At 41.1% G+C, this 23,919-nt stretch overlaps 1 protein-coding gene across 3 annotated transcripts in view; it reads right to left on the bottom strand.

The window, feature by feature from the left end:
* The window catches only part of LOC134838937 (kalirin-like), a 364,473-nt gene that overhangs the window by 91,130 nt on the left and 249,424 nt on the right, over positions 1-23,919 (bottom strand). For all 3 annotated transcript variants that reach the window (XM_063854296.1, XM_063854295.1, XM_063854297.1), the window contains exons 2-4: positions 6,855-6,909; positions 6,714-6,785; positions 11-216 (exon numbers count right to left, since the gene is read on the bottom strand). In XM_063854296.1, the coding sequence (XP_063710366.1) occupies positions 11-216; positions 6,714-6,785; positions 6,855-6,900 (324 nt within the window). In that variant the 5' untranslated portion in view covers positions 6,901-6,909. The remainder of the gene's footprint in view (positions 1-10; positions 217-6,713; positions 6,786-6,854; positions 6,910-23,919) is intronic.

Genomic DNA, 23,919 nt, shown 5'->3' with positions numbered 1-23,919 from the left:
TTTGACCTACATCAAATGCTTTCAGAAGAGGTTTGACTGTTTCCCATTTACATCTTCGCATGTCCACGAGGATAGTGAAGCCTGGTTTGCCTTCATCCTGAGAAGGGATTCCTAAGAGGTACGTGATCAGCAGCTGCAAGTCTTCAGAGGCATATCGATCTGTTTCCTTCTTCGAGGGGCAACTAAGGATCCTACAGCCCTTCTTGTCACGGCCACCTAGAGCATGACCACATGTAAAATATAGTTTATTAGAAGCGACAACTTTTTCCTGACTTCAAAGCGGTATTTATAAAAGACGCACAACATTACGTACGGTTTTTTTAAAGATGCGTTTGCATTTTACGATAGTGCCAATATGGACTAATTAATGTTTCCTTCATTTCCGCTGTTGATTAATTTTATCTGGACTGAAAATTTCAAACACGATTTTTCTCAAACGCGCTAGATTCAGAGATAGTATATCTAAAGACGAAAGTGGCTCAATTTTGCCGGAACAAAAACGGTCTTAAAAAACTGCCAAACTGGAACTCATAAATTCACTATATGAAATCGATATACATTTTTTTTGCTAAATTAGCATTTTGTTATTGGAGAGCGCAATGTGCCATCGATTTAGCAAAGAAATAGTATTGAACAAAAGAAATCAATTCAAACCACTAAAAATCACATTTAGGAGCGTGAAATTTTGTGATATTTTCTTTAAAAAAAACCGCACGACTCAAATAAGTGATAAATCAATTCTTTTATCAACACTTAGAAACAAGGACAGCTTGTTACTGTGCAAGTAGCACAGAATCTTCCGACCATAATGCGTGGTGTGATAAAAAATCTGAACAAAAAACAGACCTCAAGCACATTCTACAGTCATAGAAAAATAAGGGCAATTGGAAAACAGTTTTTGTAGAAAGATGACTAAAAACAAAATCAAAGAACTTTCCCAAATTTTTGCAGAAATTTTTTGAACAGTTACTTTTTGATTCCAAAAATGTCGCTTAAGAAAACTCTAGAAACTAACTTTACTTGTGTAAAACTAAGTTTTTACGGTTTAAAGTAAGCATAAAAAAGCTATTGTAAGCCTGCACGCTCCTTATTAGATCGAAATTACACCAAAAAATCCAAAAAGTCAAACCGGTTTTTCTCGACACTGAGAAAATGTTTTCTAAAATTTTGAAGTTCGTTCAAATCACAACTGAAATGGCTTAGATATGATATATCCCTCTTCTTATTCCGATGATCATTTTTGGTACCTGATTTTGCGTGGAAAAAAAAGAAAAACAACTTGAACACACCCGAATACATATTTACGGTATTTTTTTCAATGCAATAGAAAACTGATATCAAAACAAGCCCAAAACAGTGAGCTCTTAACGCAATAAACTCTCCGCGAAAACATTTTTTAAAATTAAAAGAACAGCAAGAGAAAATTCGTTTCAGTGGCAATTCCGAAAATTATATCAAAGGTTATCGCTACTGAACGGTTGAAATTGTCAATATCGGCTTTTTTTACAAAAACAAGTAGCAATCGCTTTTACAGAGGCCTGAAAACAAATCCGAACTGAAACAATCATATTTAAAAAGCTATGTTATTTAACAATCATATCTGAGTTTTTTTATACTTTAGCCAGTGATCGTTTTCTCAGATTATGAATACTTAGCGGCAAGGGCTAAATACGGAAATGAAAACTTCACTAATAGATAGTGAGCAGAACTTTTCTTGAAACTGATTTTTCAAATGATACTGCCGGCGTCTCTAGCCCCGCAGTGTAGACATAGTCACAAGCGTTGATAGTGTTCTGCGAATTCGACGAGATCTCGCGCAAAATTCATCTCATTCCAGAAAATGAGCGCAAACAAAACAAACATAGTCAACAGACAGATGGAAAAGGGTCAATGAACACAAGGAAACAAAACAGAAATACTGACTTGATTTTTAAAAAACAATTCAACTTTCGAAGAAAAAATATATGGCCTTACAGCTCTTCGAATTTCAAAAACAACTTGTTCATAATATTCAAAGAGCTTTACTTCCATTTTAATTTCGACACTTTCTTGATAAAATTAACCCAATTGGAAAAACTAAATCAATAAGTAAGCTTTAAATCCGCAGGAAAATCTCAAAAGCAAAATCCACTTTCGAAACTGCAAGTCAATCAGCTTTTCCTCGAATTTCACACTTATTCTGTTCAATAAAGGAGTTTTTATTCCTCTCAACCTAAGAAATAAGCCTTCCGCTAAACTTTAAAAAATTCAAACCGCGTAAAATCACATTTGAGCATTAATAAAAAAAGAAACAAGGATGGCCGGTTACCGTTCTTCCGACCGGTATCTTCCGACCACAATTTTTTTTTTAAACAAATTTCTTAGTGTTGTTTTTTTTCTGAGAGGTGTGATAATAATATCTGAACAGAAAAAACATAAACTAGGTATATTCGACAGTCATGGAAAACAGTTTATGTATAAAAATGACTGGAAAAACTAAAACAAACGTCAAATTTTTTTGCTGAAAATTTTTGAATTTCTGATTCCCAAAACTCGCTCTAAATTTCCAAAAAAGAAATTTTCTCGAGGCTTAAATTAAGCTTGAATAAGCTATTGTAAGCATGCAAACCTTATTTAGACAAACCTTATTAGATCGAAATTAGACCAAAAACGAAAAAAATTGAACCGGTTTTTCTCGACTATGAATGTTTTTTCAAAAGTGTAATGTCATTCAAATCACGACTGAAAGGGCTTTAATATGATATATCACTCGAACTATTCCAAAGGTTATTTAAGGTACCTGATTTTGCGTGGAAAACACAAAAACTAATACACACTCGAATACAAAGTTCCTCCCCATTTTCAAAGGCCGGAACAATAATTGAAAAAATTATCACTATATAAAAGTGGTTACTACGCTCATTGACTCTTAAAACATACAAAAAATCGCAATAATAACTCGCAGTTTTTCATGAAACTTAACCGGCTTATTTAGACTTATTACATTTTTGATGTTAAGCAATGTTAATTTATCTGGAATTACAAAAGACAACGAGAAATACAATGGCAAGAGTTAAATTAGTATTAAAAAATATCAAGGGGTTACGAGGCAAACAATATATTTGGGTAGATGACGTTGATCCGAATAAAAATTCATACAATTTTTAAGCTATAATCCCCAATCTAAACGACGTATTTTGAGGCAACTGAAACAAAAAACAGAACATAGCTAACTGACAGCTGATAAAAAGTAATGCACGCAAGAGAACAGAAAAAAAAACACTGACTTTCGAATTTCAAAGAAAAAATAGATGCTCTTTAAGCTCTTTGAATTTCAAGAATTATTTATGCTTGGCCCTTTTCTGATAACATTTACCCAATTTGAGAAAACTGAAACAATAGGTAAAGTTTTTATTCCGCTGGAAATCTAAATATTAAAATCGACTTTCGACACTAGAAAGTGTTCGTTTTTTTTGCACCATTTCCACTTTCAGATTTCTGTAGTTATGAGAGCATTTTAGGACTTTTTTCTGAAAAAAAACTAAAAAAGTCACCAAGACCTATATAAGAGTCTTCACTACGTTCATTACTTAAAAAAGACACTGACTTTGTTTAAAAAATCTCAACTTTCGAATTTCTAAGAAAACAATAGATGCCCTTTAAGCTCTTTGAGTTTCCCGAACAATTCATGAATTGCGCTTTTTTAATTAACCCAACTTGAGAAAACTCGATCAGTAGGTAAAATTTGAATTCACGTCTGTAGTTATTAGAGCAATCCAAGACTTTCTCCTGAAAAAAAAACAAAGAAAAATCACCAAGAACTTAATGTGTCTTCACTACGTTCATAAAACTTAATTATAAAAAATCAATGTTGAAAATTTACATATCACATGAAAAATCAAAATAAATTGATCAAAACTGGAAAAAAAAACTACAGACAAACGATAGTACGGCCATTAATGTTATCCAAAATCAATTTTTTTTTCTTCAAAAATATCAGCTCCCGGCGGAAGCGAACCCAATAACTCTGTCGTCCTAAGCATGCCCATTACATCTGGGGTAAATGCGCAGAAACCGTAAGTTAATTGAAAATTCTTATGCATTCAACATCTCATGTACGAAATCTGTTGGAAGTTGTTGTTTACGTGAAAAAAGGTCTAGCACCCGATAACAATAACCTTGCTAATGACGAAGGTAAAAACAGACAAACTAACAGTTTCGAAAAAAGAGAGTGAAAATACGGTCTAACTCTGGAAAAAATTCTTCTGAGTATATCCATCGTACTACCTATAAAGTCACAGGGCAAAGCAGAGCTTCGCACCACTTGTGATGCAACTTAAACGTAGCAAATTGGTCGAAAAATTTTAGACCAATTAGTCTCTAATTATGTGTAAATTGAACAAAATACTTGGAGGATAACAATTGAAACCGTTAAATTGGCATTCCGAAAAATTGACGTTTTACCTAAGCGGACAAGACTTGGGTAGATGATCGTTGAACCGAAATTAAATTTACCAAAAAAAAAATTTGAGCTGAAAAGTTTTGAAATTCAAAGTTTCCCCCTCCCGAAAACACAAAAGCATAAGAATCAATTTGCTCTTAAAACGACGCAACAAAAAATAGGGTGACTAAGCCAAAATCACATTTGTCGAAACCATTTAAGCCAAATAAACCGTTCAGGCAAAAAATGTGAAAGTGAATTTAAAAAGAAGAGGGGTCGCAAATTTGCTAATTACAGGAACAAATCAAAACACCTTTCAGTTCTAGCAAAATTTGATTCAATCAGAAGAAAATTTGTCTGATTGAGAACGTACGCAGACAAAAAAAGCAGACGAAAAAAAGTCCGATAATTATTTTCTCACAGAAAAAAAAATCATCTTAAAAAAAAAACGTTGTATATATTTTGATATCTTTGCTGAAGAAATGATGCAGTGATTTTTTTTAAAAAAAGTTGTGAACCCGAAAAAAAACACCTCTATTTCGATTTGATAAAACTGGCTAACCGCAGCCGTAAAATAAACACGACAATCAGGAAACTTGATTAGGAAAGTTAGCCAAAAAATCAAAACCAACCTTAAAAAACACCAAAGAAAAGCGGAGCCTGGCACAACTTGTGAGACACCAAGCAAAATTATCATTGCAAGCTGGCAGACAGAATGAAACAAATGCCGAGAATAAGTCGAAATTGTTTTTAAAATGTCGAACAAACCACTATCAAACGGTTGTCGCGAAGATGTTAAACTTGAGAACACTTTCAGCAAGATAATAGACGGCGTTTAACCAGTCTTAAAGATTTTTATAGTGTGGCAACTGAGACGAGACGACGCTTACAGCACCAGAGGAGCAGTGATTTAGCAAATAATCCGAAAAAAAACATGGACAGACTGACGATAAGTCGGGTAAAAGGCCGGCCCTTTTTTTTGAAACGGCAAATTTTCAGTTACAAATCAAGTCTCGGCTAGATTCGACCCTAGGAACTTTGCCGCTTCAGGTGTGGTTGTTACCTCTAGCTGAGCTAAATGGGCCGGAGTATAAATCAAGATGTCAATATAATAACTAGAAAATGTCTCAAACTCTGATTTGATAAAGCCTGATAGCTTTCAAATAAAACACAGAGACGAAGCAGCACTTCGCGTACACAAGCAAATGAAAATGGTGAAACGACTCTAACATGAAAAAAAAAGAAGAGAAAAGTGAAGAAAACGCAAAAAGAAGTCTTGAATTCTATGCACCGGATTCAAACCACGGACCTAGAAATTTTAAAAAAACTTAAATCCTCCCAACTACCTTACAGGCTTTTGTAGATAGACAAACATTAGCGGCCCAGCTGAAACTGGAGGTAACCGTTTGAATTTTCTATTGAATATGTTCAATTGATGCGGAAGGGAAAGTGTAATTGTAGAAAATTCATAATTTTAAGGGTTTCATTGGGGGCGATCCCCATGACATGCTCTATCGATTTTGATATACAACAGCATATGTGAAAACTTTCATTTGCGACTTATGTTGGAAAAAGTGGACATCCAGGAACAAAAACACGAATGTGGTAAAAATCGTTTCGATTATATTCATCATCTTCAGTTATGAACATTGCGTAGCTAACATGTTAGGATGACACTACGCTCCGTTGAGTAAAAAGAAATGCCCCTCCACCTGCGAGTTTTTACTAGTAAATATTCGGTTCACAAAGTCTGATCGTTTTTGGCACTAAAATTGGCATGTAAAATAATTAGGCCACAAACATATTTCGTTCTCATATTTAACCTTGTAAAACCTCTCGTTACACTATAAAACTGATCCTTATGTGAGGTGAGGGGAATGCAAAGAGCCAAAAATTAAATATTAGATAGAAAAGAATCTGATAGCGGGAATCAATTTACCAACTTAAAGACCCTAAGTCTCAAAAGTTACATCTACGCCAGCTGAGCACCTTAACAGAACATTGAATGGATTCTCATGTGCAAAATTCACCAATTTGAAAGAAACTGGATCAATAGTTATTTTTCATCTGCAAACTTTGAAAATATCATTAGAATAGAACCGCAAGTTATGCTCCGATTCCTCTTTTGTCCTTGTGATTTGCACTATTTTAAAAACTTCAATTCCCCGACCTACTATAATTTGGTATCAGCACCAGGTATTGCTCGTTCATTCATAATTTAAAAATTGATAGCAAAATGTTTTGTTGGAAAATAATTTCTCAATTGCTATATTCCATTTTAAGAGGTACAAACCTGTTAGAAGAATTATTTCCTCTTTTACGAGCCATAGAAGTTTCTCTCCAGAAAGGCCATGAAAATTCTCTTCTAAAAAGCCATAGCAATAAAAAAAACCATTGCAATCGATTGTCAAAGAAATATGAAAGAAATACTCACCTGAGTCGAAAAATGAACTATCAAAAATTCTATCACATCGTTCCATGTGATTTCTGAAAAACAGTCAAGATTTAGCCGATAAATAGCCAAACGAAAATATTCGTTCACTAAGAAAATACACTTTTTACACAGAGGACTTCAGAGCTACGGTGCGAGATGTCAAATTCTATTGGCAGAGAAGTATGAAGGTATTTCGACGATTGGAAATGTAAGATCAACAAAACTTAAGAGCCCGAAACAGCCTGTTCTTTATACACAGTAAGTAGTATACAGTAGTGTTATCTAGGCTACGAAAAAAAAAGCTGAAATACTTGCCCCAAACCCGGAAAAACGTCGATAGCATTTCTGTAACAGAATTTTGTAACTGAGGAATATGAAACAATTTTGTCTTTTGCAAAGGGTTCTGGATTCGGTCCGGACAAAATGCTACAAGTTATTAAAGAATTCATAAGCATTACGCTCAGAAGCATTTTGTCTATATGAGCGGGTGCAAATGTCTTTTAGAACAACGAAGTTTTTTGGGAGTTCTCCGGTAGGACGTGGCGCCAGATGAGATTTGGGAATTGCTGCACACTCCTTTAGAAACTTCATTGAACGTAATGACAACACAACGAGCTGAATTTTATTTCATTGGGTTCTAGTAATGCATTTGAATCACTTTTTAGGAAAACTATGATGAATCACGATTTTCGAATCGCTCGGAATTGTAGCAATACACTCATTGCGCCTACAGTAAGCCGATATATAAAAATAAACTAAACGAATTAAAATTGTAAATTACGAACGTTTTCGCACATTCCTGCATCGCCAGCTTTCAAAGAATTAGGAGTTTACATAGTTGTACATTTAGTTGTACATAGTATAATTGATCCATATCAGACGGATCAACCTGAAATTCACCTTATCTCAAAATAATCAGATAACATATGCTCAGATTAGTAAAATCAAAAACATTTAGACATCAAATCTGGAACTAACTATAGTAATGTAATTAAGCGGTTACGCAACGCTCTAGAAGTTTTATTGTACTCAAGTAGTTTTTCTATAATCGAGCAGTTTTGGAACTAGAGATTTTTTAATCGGAGAAAGCCGCGACATATCTTTTTCGAAAATCGAAAGGTCGCCCATATGGTCGCGTAAAGTCGTGACAAACCAACCAAAACATTGGTGGTCGCAACATACACATTTTATTCTTTTTCCGTAATAAGTTTTCGTTTCGGGTCGGTTATTTGAAAAATCTTCTATCTGATTTTTCGGTTTTGTCAAAACTCTCCCAATTTGAGGTCGTTCTACAAATCCGATGAATAGTTCCTTCAATTAAATTTCCTTTATACTGTGAAGGAGCGCAGCTTCTAAAATTAATAATAGTGCCGGTATCAGTGGGTTTCTTGTACGACTCATATGAGACCTGTTTCCGTGAAACGACGTTTAAATTAAAGTCCAGCAAGGACAAATTACTGTTCTCACCTAAATCGTCAAAGGTAAATTGTTGGTTTGGATGCAGTCTTCAGGAGAACCCCAGGATCATCCCTTAATTAGACAAAAAAAACTGAAAAAATGTCTCGATAACGACATTAAACCAATTTTTTGAGATTTCGCGTGCCAGATAACAGCGGTTTTTTTGGATCAAGCGGTACAGAGTTGTCGATTGAAACTCTTGAGATCTGAGTTAAGCCGGCAAATGCGGATAATAGTAAGGCATCAGAGATTCTAGCTATGCCAAGAGAGGTAGTAAGAAGGGGGTATAGATAGAAAATGGTGGCCTTCAGGAGTATTCTATCGCAATCAGCAAGCAAGGAGTAATAGCAAAAACCTGATAAGAAGACACAAAATCAAGTTTGAGAAACTCCCTGAAATACAGGATAGACCAATAAAAAACTTGATTACAGGTCGATCTAAGGGGTAGAATGTGAATCCTGCTTGAATTGGTACCACTTAAATTGTGGCAGCATAACAGAATCCGAATACCCGAACATTGCTGAAACAGTCTGGTAATGCAGGTCATGCTTGAAACTACACAAAACGGATCGATCCGAGGCGGGTGTTAAGGCTTTTCTTATATATGTGGATGACATAATTAAAACGGTGAGGTGTGATCCTGTGGTCCTCGAGGCTGCTAATATGATAAGTTGCATCAAACTTGCAATTTACCTTAGAAGAATTAGATGAGAACGGCAAATTGACCTTCCTGGATCTAGATTCACATGCAAGCGTCGACTCACGGAAATAGGTCACATATGGGTGGTAACAGATACCCCGAGATACAGAACGCATCAAAATATTTTCAGATTGCATTAAGTTATACGCAAAATTTCTTGAAGAAAAACGCATCGTATCTTTTTTGAGTCTCGCAAAAGGCAAATATTATCGTGTTTACTCGCAACGTAACCGATGCAAGTCGCGACATCCATTTTAGGTCAGCATGGTCATGCCCTAGCTATTTTGAGTCAAGATAGTCCCGAAATGCTTCTTTCGAGGCGCGAAGTTTGCGGCTTAATAAATTCGAGTCGCGATGTTCGCGGTATCAGTCGGGGATCTGAAAGCGGGTGACTTTCGATGTTTAAATGAAGACCAAACGGAAAAAAATAATGAACTTTTCTTGAATCTTGACAGAAATGACTTTCCTTCAACCCATTATGAGAAGAAACTATAGAAAAACATGTATTTTGGTTGCGCTCTAGCATAAGTTAAACTTGCGCCAAAGTTTCGTGGCCGGGTTGAAACGCGCAGAAAACTTTCAGTCGAAAAATAGTCTGTTTCGTCATGACGCACCCAATATGAGTCACGAAGGTCGCGACCTACCCATTTTAGGACGGCATTATCAAGGCATACTGATTTCTGGTCACGATAGAAACGAACAAATTTTTTTAAAACAGATTAGAAAAAACTGTTAGCTGGCTACTTCACCTCGAGGAAATTGTCTTTATTCAGTGACAAATGTTGTAAAACTGTCAAAAAGCTTGTGTTTAGTTCATTTTTTTTGCTCTTCGTGATTGAAAATATCTCAATGCGAATTTCCAAGATAATTGTGCAAAATTAGTTGACCAAAAAGCTTGCACAATTGTTTTTTGCAAGCTTTTGATTCGTTTTTTTTTGAAATTTGACGTTAAATCATCGTTTTAAGTTAATGTCAAATTGATTACCCATTTGTTGTTGCGATTGTCAAAACATAAAGATTTTGAATTGCCATGGTCGCGGCATACTTATTTTGAGACGCTAAGAACTCGGCTCAGTTATTTCGACTAGCAATGGTCACGGCAAGAATTTGGGACTTCGGCTCGTGTGAATAATGCAAATTTTAAATAGAGAACAAAGGAAAAGCTTTTAACGACATCTTCTATAATCACGAACAGAATGACTTTCACTCCATTATCTTTAGTATTAAGTCCAAGCCTATTTTTAAGCCTAATTGTTGTGATAAATTTATTAAAGTTTCATAAATTGGATGATATGGTTGGAGACACGCAAAAGACGGCAAAAAAACGACGGGGATCGAAGAATACAAATTACAAATGAGTAAAGTACAAGCAGGCCGAGAATCTTGGTGACGAGGGTATTCGCCGTCACAACAAACAAGCACTCCAGAAAGCAATCATGGATATTAATTGGGCAGAAACTCTGGAACAAGATCTAGACAATGCGTATACACGATTCACTGAATATGTACTTGCAGAAATACAGAAGAATATGTCAGACAGAGATACACGATGTCTTCGCTAATAAAAACACTTTTTAAACTGTGTGCTCGCTATTTCAGACGTCGCCTCAGAGATGCTAACAACCTATCAGAACGAATAGGAACTCTTATCGCCAAAAATAGATCTAGTGAATTAGCAGACTCGTCACACGGCACTTCAAAATGGTGGCAAAAAGTGAAAGACACTGTTAAACCTGCCAATAAGCACCCAGAGAAGGCATTGCCATTGCCACCAGCAGTTTTCAACTGGTTTACAGATCTAGTGAATTAGCAAACTCGTCACAAGGCACCTTCAAAATGGTGGCAAAAAATGAAAGACACTGTTAAACCTGCCAATAAGCACCCAGAAAAGGCATTGCCATAGCCACCTACAGTTTTCAACTGGTTTGTAGATTTTCAAGCCGATCGACAACAACGAGTCGTTTTCGATAGTTAGAAAACGAATTTTCTGCGTATCACAGGAATACCACAAGGAACAATCAGTGGACCTTTGCTTTTTTCGTGGAAGATTTGAAACCAATAAATAGCCATGTTAGATTATCGAAGTATGCTGAAGATGGTACTTTTACCATTCCGGTGTATGAAGGTAATGGAGACAGCTCACTAAAAGAAATGAACAATAGTCAGACTTGTAACATTCGCCCGGAAGATACATACCGACGGAAAATAAAACTAATGCAAATTGAGTTGCTTACCAATTTAATTACTCCCTATACTCGAGTGCATCAACATGTGAGTTCCTAATTTAAATTTCTCGAGTGTGTTTTATGATTGTTATGTTGAGATAAGGCGAGTTTTAGGTTGATCCATTTGAAATGGATCAAAGTTCCACTGTCCAATAAAAAAGTAACTTAACGGATTGTTCCAACCCTGTTTTTAACGGCGTTCGCGTATTTTGGGTATCTTGAGACCTAAGTATGGGGAAGTTCTTATTTTCTAGAGTGGGGGGATATTTTGGTAGTAGCCTTCAAGCTGTAGCGAGTTCTAGTCTCATGTCGCAAGCGAACCGAACTGGCTCCAACCGTTCTTGAGGCAGAAAAACACAAGAGATAGTGTCCCTGACCCTTGAGCCAGTGGTTATAGGGCCTATTTTTCTTAAGCCTCATATGTGACTGCAGTAGGCGACTGTTACATAGTGTTTTTATGGCGCTCCTGGGTGTTTTTACGACATCATGACTACGGAGTCGAACCCACTTGACACAGCTCCGGGCTGCATGCCCATTCTAGAGTAGCGGTGGTACGGTTCAGTGGGAACGTGTAAACCTTCCGGTTGTACCGTGATAGCTTTTTAAGAAAACTTGAGAAAACTTCCTGGTACGCTCTCCGAACGAGGCCTAGCTAACCTAGTAAGGGGGGGTAACTAGGGAAACAAAAACAAGAAAAAAGTATAGAAAAAGGAACAAAAACCATAAAACGAAAAGACAGTGACTTTGATACCAGATCACTTGGATTAAACCTTTATATTAATTAAATATTATACCCATACTGTTTTATAAGACCGGTCGTTTCGATCAATCTAGCCATTTAAACCAGTGACTCTGAAAAGGTGCCCGAGTGGGGGCGTTGTTAAGGGTTTTCAGACAGATTGCAACCTAGCCGGACCACTAGGAGACTTGACTGGAAGACGTGACCAGTCGAGTGGGAAAGTGGTTCACAAGGATCGAACCGGACCACTGGGAGACTTGACTGGAAAAGGTGACCAGTCGAGTGGGAAAGTGGTTCACAAGGATCGAAACGGACCACTAGGAGACTTGACTGGAAGAGGTGACCAGCCAAGTGGGAAAGTGTGCTGCTGTCAAGTGCAGAACAGAGACAACCAGCACAGGATCACCACAAGAGGACGCACAGGGGTATTCTCAAGTTGGGCAACGGGTATCGTTAGAATCCACATTACATTATAGGAGATAAGTTTAAAATTGGATAAGCGGAGTCCCATTGTTTTGAGGAAGTTTTTGCACAAGCAGGCCTGGAAACAGGTCTACGGTTTTCTCTCGAGAGGTTTAGCACCCGGCGCTTAAGGGATTTTTCGGCTTAAGAGGGGGGCTAAAGAGGGGGGAGGTTAGAAGGGGGGCTGGTTAGGTTAGAGGTTAGCGGTCATAAATTGTAAAAAGGGGGGACATTAGAGTAACTAATAGCTCGGCATCGTCGACTTAGTTACATTAGATATTTACACGCGTTGGTTACAGGAAGCGGATATCCAAAATTAGAATCAGATTAAGGTGGTCGGATCGGTATGGGGGAACGGACATAGACAGTTTTTGTGATACCCCATAAGATCGCTAGCAGGGGGGAGGAAAACGCGTGGCAATCGGGTACCAGACATTTTTTCGGACAGAGATTGACATTGGTCAACCTTGAATTTCAGGAGAATTCATCCATATGTTTTTGAAATTTTTCCAGTTTAAATTTTTTACGTTTTGGTGAAAATTTGTTGTTGGTATTTTAACGAACAGGTGATCACAAGATACCTGCAGGGAATTTAGGGTTTCAAATACAAGGGGATTGTAACATTCGCCCGGAAGATACATATCGACGGATAACAAAACTAAGTCTTAAGACGACTGGCTAGCGTCTAAACAGAGCTTTGCATGTTTTTCACCGTCTCTACCAAGCCAGTACTTTTCGGTGGTCTTTCTTACATCAGGCTGACAAAAAAACGTTACTGTTCTCCGGCTTCGACCAGAACGCTCAAATTAACTGAATTACATGCGAAATTAGTGAGCTCATGGCTGGGTCTCTGTATCCCCAGACCACGAGGTCACTCCTAAAAACAGGGCTACTACTTATCATATTACTATTGTTTTTGTTCAGTAGATAAAAATCATCATCTCCATCGAAGATGGATCAACCCTTTCCCCCAACTCCTAGCACCTCATCCTTGTCAAAACTAATCAAAATATCAGTTAAACTCAAGTCAGGACATGACAGGATGCTAAAAGTTTATGTGAGTTAATAAAAGTTTCCGTCCCGAGACCCTTCCGGATTCTTGAATCCGCCGAATCAAGCTCCTTACTCTTGATTTCTTGCTAATCCGGAAGGCTGGTTCTCACCCTTCACCGTTGTTGGCAACGGCCTTGCAACTATTGTAGCAGCACAATAGTTGCAACTCGGAGCGTTCTCTGCTATTCTGTAGTTCGTTGTCGTTTTCCAATCTCGATTTTCGTACTGTTCGCAATCGCAGATAAAGTTGTTCTGTTTTTTACTCGCTTTTTTGTTAAAATGGCCGTTTCAGCATTTCTCAGAAACGTGACGTCATCATTCGAATTTTTGAAAATTTAAAATACTAGAATATTCTAGCCCTCACCGTTTGGCTAAACGTTCCAATAACGTCGCTAATCCTTCGAAATCATCAACTCGGAAGGCTTACTGCTCAAAATTCGAATCCTGCATAAATTGCATTTTGGCCATTCTGGTCGAATGTCACATACTCCCCGGACATATACAATGTCACATACTGTCCTCATTGAATCGCGCAATGTTCATAAAATGGTTACAGTGTCATCGAACAGAATTTACAAAATGCACGAAATTACTTTTATCCACGTCATATCAACTCACTGCAGAATATAAATGGCATCATACTACATCAATATAGCCTTCAAATTCTCTCATTAATCTGCACATTGAGAATATGACCTAAGATAAAACATGTTTTCTGACTTCCAGTGTCAATGTCCCGATTAAAACTTTTTCTCTTAGATTTAAAAGGTGTTGGCTTGCAGGACAGTCCTGCCAACCAACAAGCTAAAATTATCCTACTACGCTCCTTCCCTTCGGAAATCTTGCTTGTCTATTGTCCTGAGTATTAAAACTAAGAAACTTTGTGGTTAGAAAAAACAATGCAACAACCTCCCTCCTCAAGAAGTTAATCAAGTTTTTCATGTCACCACAAAGTTATCAGTCTTCCTAAGTGATTAAAAACAATCATGCAGGCTGGAATATTTAAATATACTCTTCCCTCAAGCCTTTCTAAATAAATAATAAGTGAGTGTCTCTAAAGCCACTTCAACTAAAACCAAAATGCAAATTTATAAATGCAACAATTCCAAAACTCAACTAAATGTTTCAGTTTTCAATTACAACTTGGTTGCTTGGTTTCTCACTTGAGTTTTTCACACACATAAAACAATTCTGAGTTTTAACTTTTCTTCATCATCCCTTTGTTTTCTTCTTTTTTCGTCGTTTAGAAGTTCTAAAATTTCTAAATTCTTCTAATTTTCTTTCTTGCTGCCTCTTGTTTTCTCGACCATTCGTCAATGCTCCATTTCCTCCTCCTGTGACACTGACTCCGCACTCTCGGTTTCCGTGTCTTGTAGCACGTCATTGACTATCCTGACGCTGTTGGAAGCCGTCCTCCAACACTTCTGCTCTTCCACCCTCTGTTTACAGCAAGGTAGGGGATCCACGTTTGATTCTCTGTTTCTACAGAAGCTGTTGTGGAGACACAACGTCACGTTTCTCTCCAAATCTTCTTTCAGCATCTCTGCCTTCTCATTTCCACTACGCTCGCTCGTCCTGGAAATTCTTTTAACAGCGGTGGTCACTGCATTCCGATGGGTCACGAAAGCTCGCTTGAAAGCTCCTGCCCCAATGTCCAGCTGATATTCACTGTACACTCTGCCATGTTTCGACATATGCTTTTTCGCATACTCGTACAACCATGCAGTCATGTTAGCTCTGAACCATGGCATCAATCGTTTTCTTGCCCATATCTTCTTCACTTCCATCGGAATGTTTAGAACTTTGCACATTGTCTCAAAAAGATCTAAATCTTTTAGACAATCTAATTTCTGCAATTGTTCTCTCGTCGGTGCCTCCTGTCTATTATTTTCTCTCACATGAGCTTCCAGCCATCGTATCGCCATCATAACTCCCACTATCACTATTGTTATGGGCTGTGATGAATCTGGTAAACCCATGGAGAGCAGCTCTCCAGAGTCCCAGATCAACACCAAATTACTACGCTTGGGATACCACCAGGTCTGCAGCAAGCAGTGGCAAGGAAACTCGTCATGTGTCAACATGATGCTCCTCCAATTGCGTTTTCCTGAAGCTTCCAGCAATGGTTCCACTTCCATCATCACTCGGTGGATTTCATCATTCTCATCTACTGCATTGTAATCTGTGACAGTTGATCCTCTCTGTTTCTGTTTTTCAAAGTCACTGAAGTTCCCGCTCACATATCCCATGAACTTCTTTCCTAGTATTGACTCCAACTCCTCTTTGGTTCTCTCTGGAACTGCTGAGAACATCTTACATAGTAACTCGTAAGACTTTTCAGACATTCTCGCCAATCTCACGCACTTTGGCACTGAGAAAGCTTGATCCACGATCGTTCTTGTACTCTTCACGTCCACAGCCACGAAATGTACAGGGTATCTGCTCTTGCACATTGGAGCCAACGTTGAACCCACCAAATATCGTGCTCCTGATGGTCTACAATAAGTTTCGCTGTGTCTGATGTTCATCTCCGTTTCGATTGCTTCCCTCCATTTTCCTATATACTTCTGCTCAGTCTGCAGAACTCCTGGGAATACTTCTACGCTGATGGCTGTGACCATCTCATGTTTCTGTTCTAGATTCAATAGTGACTCTAAAGAACCAAACATGCTGTAGAATCCTAGTGCTGTCACTAGATTCACATCGGTTCCTCCATGGCAATCTGCTATCAGTTCCGTTTCCGTTCTTGCTTTCATCACTACATTTCCAAACAATACCGTCAACTGCTTGTGTTGTTTCTCCAGGGTTTTCACACAGTCTAGACTTCCACAAACGTGACCCTCTAGTCCACAGACTTCCGCCAGACAGCTACCAGGTTTGACCCAGTCTTCTGGTCCCCAGCCAGGCAACTCCACTCTATCTTCTCCGTTGCTCTTAGAGGCTGTTATCATCACATTATATATGATGTTGAGGTCACGCAGGTTACAGTCCGCATTCAGTTCCCTCTGTATGTCCTGTGTCGCCCGTAATATTGAGTCAGCGTTGGGACTAGGACACCACGATGGCTTCATCAATTCCCACACTGCCATCAAGCTCGTTCTCAGTAATTCATCTGAGAATCCCAACCCAAATTCCACTCTCTTGTCGGATTTTGGTACTGAAGGTGCAGTCACCTCTTCTTCCAAGACCAATCCCAATTTGGCCTGTGGATTGTTAACGCTCTTAGTCGTCACAATTCTGGACGTCCAGAATCTTAGTAACACCGCCTGCTCATAATCAAAGAAGCAATCACGTATGTCTTCACTCAGGAAAGGATTGTACGCTATCCCTATGATCCCGGATACATAGCTATATGACTTCTCCTTGATCGGTCCACAATATTCACTGGATTTCGGCAATGCTCCCATAGATTCTTTAGTGAGCCTCAACTCCTTGTTTGAGAATCTCCTGATCTCGTCTATCTTTTTCATGGGTTCCAATTCTTCAGGTTCTTTCATGTTCACCCTCATCGGTTTACTTTGCTGCATATCCAGCATTGCTAGTAAGAACATGGCTTTCGTTCGCTCATCGCCTTCCTTCAACATTTTAACACAAGTGCTTAATGCAGGTACTGAGATCTGCTCTATCAGGAATCGAATGAAACAGAGAGCGTCTCTCCGCTTTGCACACGCTACTGCTGCTCCCTCCTGGACTATCAGATCCCTCAGATTCGTCATAAGGAAAACTTTTTCCTCCTTTGATCTCTTCCTTTCTTCCGAATCATTTTCTTCGCGAGTCAGTCCCATCATGCACCAGGCGAGCCTGAGTTGTAATTCTGTCCTTACATAAGGTACTGCCACGAGAGCATGTATTCTTGGCGTAGTCCTCATTTCTTCTTCGAAATACCTCAATACTACTGCTTTCCATGGAAGGCTCACTAACTGCTCGATCGTCTCCGCCTCTACGTCAGACGACGCCAAAGTTCCATACGCCTTCTGCTTGAGGGTGGTGCCTTGCAACATCATTTCCAGATAACCCTCCATGGCTTTTTCGTCTTCCAGGGCCACTACATACCCTCTAGCCGAGTTCCGGTATTCCAACTTCTCCATGTATCCACCGGTGGGTTCATCTATCGACACTGTCTCCGACACTGTTAGTCGGTTGTATTCCACTGGTGTCAGTTGTCCTGCAACACTCCCTTTTCCATGATTCATGGGAGATGGTTTGAAGTCCCTCATTTTACTCTCTCCACATTGACTGAGTATTTCCATTTCTAAAGTTGCTCCAGTCAGAGTGCGGTCACTCCTTTTGGATTTATAACCGGTTGACTTTATCCCCGCCATGAGAATGGGTGGCACCATCGCTATATCAGTTAATATTCTATCTGTGCCAGACAATTGATAATCACCTTGCCCCAAATCCATGACTTCCTCGACTCGTTTTCTTTTCGCTGAGTTACCAGCTTTCATCGATATTTCCGAATCCACTTTCGTCTTTCCAATCCTCCTCGGCATCACTCTGCTGCCTAACTTCATTTTCATCGAATTGATTTTATCAATCACCATTTTCGATCGCATCGTTCCTCTCCTGGTCCTTGACAGGTACACCACCTCTCCTTCATTATCCTGCGGTGTCATCTTGATGGGAGAATTCGCTTCACTCTCATCAGTGGCTGAGTCGATCAATAACTCACTCAGTCTCCCTTCACACTCATCAAGCTTGTCAAGTACTTCTCTCATCAAGGGTTGATTGAGACCTGTTTTGAGAATGGACTGGGTCCCATAGCTCTGAATCACAGTCCAGACTTCTTCCATGAACGCCACTCTGTCCAGCTTACATCCCGTCCTACTCTCGTGGTCTCGGTGATGTACTTCCCATTCTTCTTCGGGTAGCGTTCCCAAGAAAGGTACTCTGGCTGAGGCCTCTATTCTTCTCCTCCGAGGTGATTCCATGAGGATTCTCTGATCGTTATTTCTTGTATTGCCAGGAGAGCTGCTCTCCGGCAAATTCCGTTTCATCTCCTCAAAGGCTGACGGAGGTTCCAGTGTCGAGATGCCTTCATCCGCTGGCTCAGTCGTTTCCAACGTGTCTGCATTATTCTCAAGATCACTGAAGATATTGAAATCCAGGCTGGATGTTCCTCCTGTCGATGCCCTGTCGTCCTCCCCACCAGCTTGATCTTGTTGCATGGGTTCTTCAGTCTGACGGTTTCCACCCTGTCCGTCATCTCCTTCTGACTTGTCCCTATTCGAGTTCGATGGTCCTTGTTTGTCATTGTCAGCTTCTTCCTGGAATCTCGGTATGAGCAATGTACCGGCTGATTTATCTTCCTCTTCTCCATGGACCACTTTGATTTCTTCGCAGCCGAAGGGTGCTAGGAAAATTCTCGTCTGCAATACTCCCGCAGCTTTCATCTCTTTTCTCACACTGGTCAGGATTACTGAGGCTTCAGGCAATTCAGTCCTGCCTCTCATCCTCATTGGAGCTAAGCCTAGTCCCCTCCATTCCTCATCAAATCCTTCAGGCTTGGGAGTAGCAGCGTTGCTTATTCGCCTTCTCGTCGCTTGATCCGTGTACGCAAATCGTGTGTACTGTAACACGGCGGCATTTCTCCCCACGAAGTATGGATCCATCGTCGCCGAGAAATTCCCTACTCTCCTTTCATTGGTTTCGAATGCTCTCAACCTAGGAGTTTGTACTACGGAGACTGCTCCGAGCAACATCCTTCTTATCAGAGGGAATTCAGGGATTGCTTTGGGTAGCTTCTTGTAATCGCCCCAGTCCTTCGTCTCTTCTCTCACCTTGTGATACGCTGCTGTGAGACGAGGCACTCTGGTCATTTCGCCATTCGTTTTGTCATAGGGCCTCAGATTCCAAAGCTTTGGAAACACCTCGATGTGCCCTCTTTCTACTTCTCCCATGCGGTCACAGAAGTGATCGTCAAAATTGATGACTGTCATCTCTGGCTCCGATATTTTCGCAAATAACAGATCTTCACTCATGAGCTCTCGCAATGCGTGCTGCTCACACCAGTTCAGTGTACTACCGTCCACTGCCGATATGAGGTTCAGGTGCAACACCGACCTCCTATATGCTTCCACTTTAACGTCAGGGAACGCAAAGGTGACTGCTGGTCCATAGATCACTGTCACGAACTCCGTGACTCCTCTGATCAGTGCCAAGGGATCGATTCTCATAGCTAAGCTCAAATCTGTTAACAGCGGCATGCCTCCAACATGTCGTCTAACATCTTCCTCTCTTTCAATTGTCTCGTCTTCTCCGGTTCCAAAGCGATTTTGCTGCAAGAGATACTGGATAAGAGTGTATCTCAGATCTCTTATTTTGTTCCACGAGTCTGTGGATTTCTTCATATCCAGATTCCTCACTCTCTCTTTCATCTGCTCTGGACAACGTGCCAGTTTCATCAGTCCTCCCAAGTTTCCGTGGGTTATTGCGATCAATGTCAGAAGTCCATCTAGTCGCAGGTTCTGTATTCCATCCGTAAGCAGTATCACCGGTCCTTTCACGAAATTCTCCGCTCCAAATGTCACAAACAGGGCTATTAATTCCACTATCGATACTTTCACTACCGCTTGGAGGAATTCCTTTATCAAGTAGTGCGAGACTTTCGGGTAGACTTTTGCCAAGAAGGACGCGGTCCATCCGGCTCCCAACCCTTCTAGCATGCTGTCTGTCCTTTCAAATCCCTCCTGTCCTTTCACTTCCTGGGTCCAGAAGGTTTCCAGAGTAATCTGACACATTCTGTTCCCGAACTCAGCTGTCTTTTCTCCGGCATTTTCCGCCAGGTTCACCTCCTTCAACAAGTAGGCGTGTATCTTAGTGATCATTACTGGGCCTTGCTGAAAAGCATCTGCACCCAATGCCGCTACTCTCGGATTCAGGTGTAGCCACTGGTTTGCTTCCGGCTTGGTTCTCAGCACCATCGCTTCCAGATGAGCTCTCGTCTCCAGTGAATTTTTTCTTCTCGTGTCTTCACTCGCCACTTCCATTGCTCGGAACCACAAGTCGTTGGACATCGCCGTGATCACTCGATGGTCGTCATCTATTCCTGGTTTCAGTTTGAGTTGCCGACTGAAGTTGGACAGTTCCAACCCCAGCACTTCGTCCAACACCAACATGTGTAACGCGTGGTCCTTGAACCCTCTCATCGCGTTTGAGATATCTGACCATACTGCCGGCAGTTCAGCCTTAAGTGGCCTCAGGTTCTCCATTTCTATCATGCGATTCGGGGCTGATATGATCACATCATATTTTCCCTCCGAAAGTAAGGCTACCATTGCATACACAAATTTCAGTCCATCCGGGAGATATGCATATCCCGGAGACAACGCAAATACTACTCTCAACGTCACTTTATTGAATGATCCCTCCTTTGTCGCGTCTACCACTTCACCCATTGACTCCAGGATGTCTTTTATCGCTGGCCATACTGCGTTTTCTGCTGTTGCAGGATCTCTGAGCCTGCTCAGAAAACCTCTACTGTGTAGATGGTCATTGATGCCAGCAAACACAATCGTTATCGGGTTCATTTCTGTCTGCCTTTGTACCCCTATAGCCAATGACACTGATTGCAATAGGTCTAGGTCAACTGCGGCCAGCATTATGACGTCCAGCCAAAACAAAGACTTAGAGGTGTACACGAACTCTGAATTCGCTACTACCATGATTTTGGCCTTTCTCATCTCTGCTTTGTCGTAGGCGGCGAAGATGGTCTCATCTTTCTTTATCGCTGTCAATCCGCCATATCTCTGGGCATCACCATCTTGGTTCACTAGTTTTGGGTACACTCTCTCCTTCACATGACCAGGTGGTGTCGTCAATTGCCTAAATATCTTCACGTGTTGTCCAATCGGCGCTCTCGCCGTCAGGAATCTTCCTGGCCTTTCTTCACGATTCCTCTCATCATGGTTCAATCTCACATCTTGCAACGGTCTTGCATTCACAGGTCCTATTGTGTTGTTGGAGGGCAGTCCCTCCAAGTCGGCAAACCTCAAGGCCGTCGTGGAGCTGAAATTTATGCTAGCGGCTATCAACCAGTCTACGCCGGTTATCGAGTACAATCTGCTGACGGATAGCGTCGCTCCATTCAGCATCCTCCTTGCATCTTCGATGAAGCTCACTCTCTGTAGGTCCAGCTTCATTAGTTCTTCTTTGTATATATGCCAAGGAGACGGTATGGATCGCGACCACATCAATGAGCCTCTGCTCGGTCTCTCCTCTCGACTGGTACTCGTCGTCTCCGATCTAGTGTCCGATCTGGATGTGCCTGCTACTTCCTCGATTGGTTGGTTGACAGGTCCTATCCTTTTCCTAGGATGGATTGTCCTCCTCATCGGTGCTTCTCCCAACCGATCTTGTACGTCTGTTCTTCGACCTGGTTCACTGGAGCTTTGTTGCCGGTAATTTATGGCGGCTGGGACCGTACCCAAGCGTGTTTCCAGGTTAGGAGGCACAAAGTTGGTGATCACCGTATCACTCACCGTTCCCTCTTCCTTCAGCACTCCTGTGTCAAAGAGTTCTGCTTCCAGCTCATCCAACCGTTCTTGGAAGACTCGATTCAACCAAGCTTGTCCTTCGACACTGTCGAAGTGGATGCCATCTGTGGTCAGTCTGGCTTGATCCATGGCTCTCAATTCATGTTCAATGTCCATGAGGATCATTCTTCCGGCGTTTCGATTTGCTAGGTTTCTCAAGATGTTGTTCCATCTCATGACTCCCTCGTTGTGCCTTCTTCCTGATACTGTCAAGCTTCTTGTGTTCATTGGCACCGTGCAAACGGTCAGTACCGCGCAACTGAACTTCTGCCAGAGAGTAGTAAACAAACACACCATCATTGCTTCCCACAGTGCTTCCTGCTCATCTGATCCTCTGGAGATGTCATTCGTCCCAACTAAGATCATCACATTGGGTATCTTCCCTGGATTCATCAGCTCCACCATGCGATATAATTGGGCAATCGTCGCGCCTCCAAAGGCCATCACCGTGGTGACCCATGAGGTCCTCAAATTCGACAGCACTCTGACTAAGCTGTCTCCCAATATCAGGTGAGATGTCCCGAGTGGTGGTTGCTGCAGGTTCACAGCCGGGCTCCAGGTAGCTCGATTGAAGCAGGCTCTCGGATCTGTCTCCGGAACTCCCGTGAAACTATACTTCAATTGATTATTCTTCTGCACGTCTATTACACGAGACACTTTCTTCGCTGGCATCTTCCTTACTTTCCTCTCTGGGATTCTCGAGTTCCCCATGAGTGGTGTCACGTTACTCATCCCTTGTCTGATTACTGTCTGGGAGAGTTGTACTCTGCCCGTATCGTCAATCGTTCCATAGGGTGCAGTCACCCCGGAACCTGGTGCATTCTTGTTAGCGACCAATCGTCCAGCGGTCTCTATCAGTTTTCTCACTGTCTGTTCTACGACGGGATCACCCAAGGTGTCACTAGGATCCGGGATTGTTACTCGGTTCGTCTCTGCTGGAAGCCGTGTCTCCGTTGTTTGACTCATTTCTCGAGGTGTCAAGAGCTCCATCGGGGACTGCCCACGAGGAATATCCCTTGCAGGTATCATTTTCTCAATGGACGTCGTCAACGCCACCTGCTCCGATCGCTCTTTGTATTCCTGCCTTAAGCGTTCGATCTCTTGACCCTGCTTTTTGTTGCAGTCTTCAAACAACTTTCTCCACATGTCCCGGTCTTCCTCCATCGCCAGCATGGTCTTCGTCATATCGTCTAACTCCTTCTTCGTACTTCTCAACTGATCGTTCATCTCGTCCAGATCTTGTATGGTTTGGTTCGTCTGAACCTTCTGTGTTACTTTCGCCCCTTTTGGTGGCACAGCTGCTCTCAGTGGTGAACCAGACGAGGTCGCCTCGCTGTTCATCTCCCGATGCATTCTCGTCAGCCCAGGTTTGGGCTTGGAGGGCATTGGCATCTCACCTGGTTGGTAAGTCCTAGAACTTCCCAACCCAGGCTCATTCGCCAAGTCACTCCCTGAGAGAGCCCCGTTTCTCCACCTCATCACTCTCATGTTCGGGCGGTCTAGTACTCCTCTTTCTCCATATGCTGCCATCAACAGGACTTCCGTGGGGCGGTCCCCACGGTTGTCGTGCCCCAAGATGTTAATCAGGGCGGTCAGCAACATGACCACCTCTGGGTCCTCCAGAGCGAAGTCTCGTTCGATCAGCCGACGATAGATCGCATCTACCATCGGTCCTACATATGCCTCTGCCAGGTCCATCAATTCATCCAGGTTGAAATTGTCCATACTGTTCTTTCCAAGTTTGATTTGATTTCGATTTCAAGTTTTGACTCAAGTGAGCAATTAAATGATCAATCAGGATCTAGAAAAGAAATCACGAATGTCACACCTGTCAATTTCACCTTAACATACATCGTTAAAATTTGCTTAAAGACAGTTCAGATAAAAAGATATT

The sequence above is a fragment of the Symsagittifera roscoffensis genome, chromosome 2 (genome assembly GCF_963678635.1).
Source record: "Symsagittifera roscoffensis chromosome 2, txSymRosc1.1, whole genome shotgun sequence".
Taxonomy (NCBI): domain Eukaryota; kingdom Metazoa; phylum Xenacoelomorpha; order Acoela; family Convolutidae; genus Symsagittifera; species Symsagittifera roscoffensis.
The sequence above is the reverse complement of the archived record's forward strand: the minus strand, read 5'-3'. Positions and strand labels throughout refer to the sequence as shown.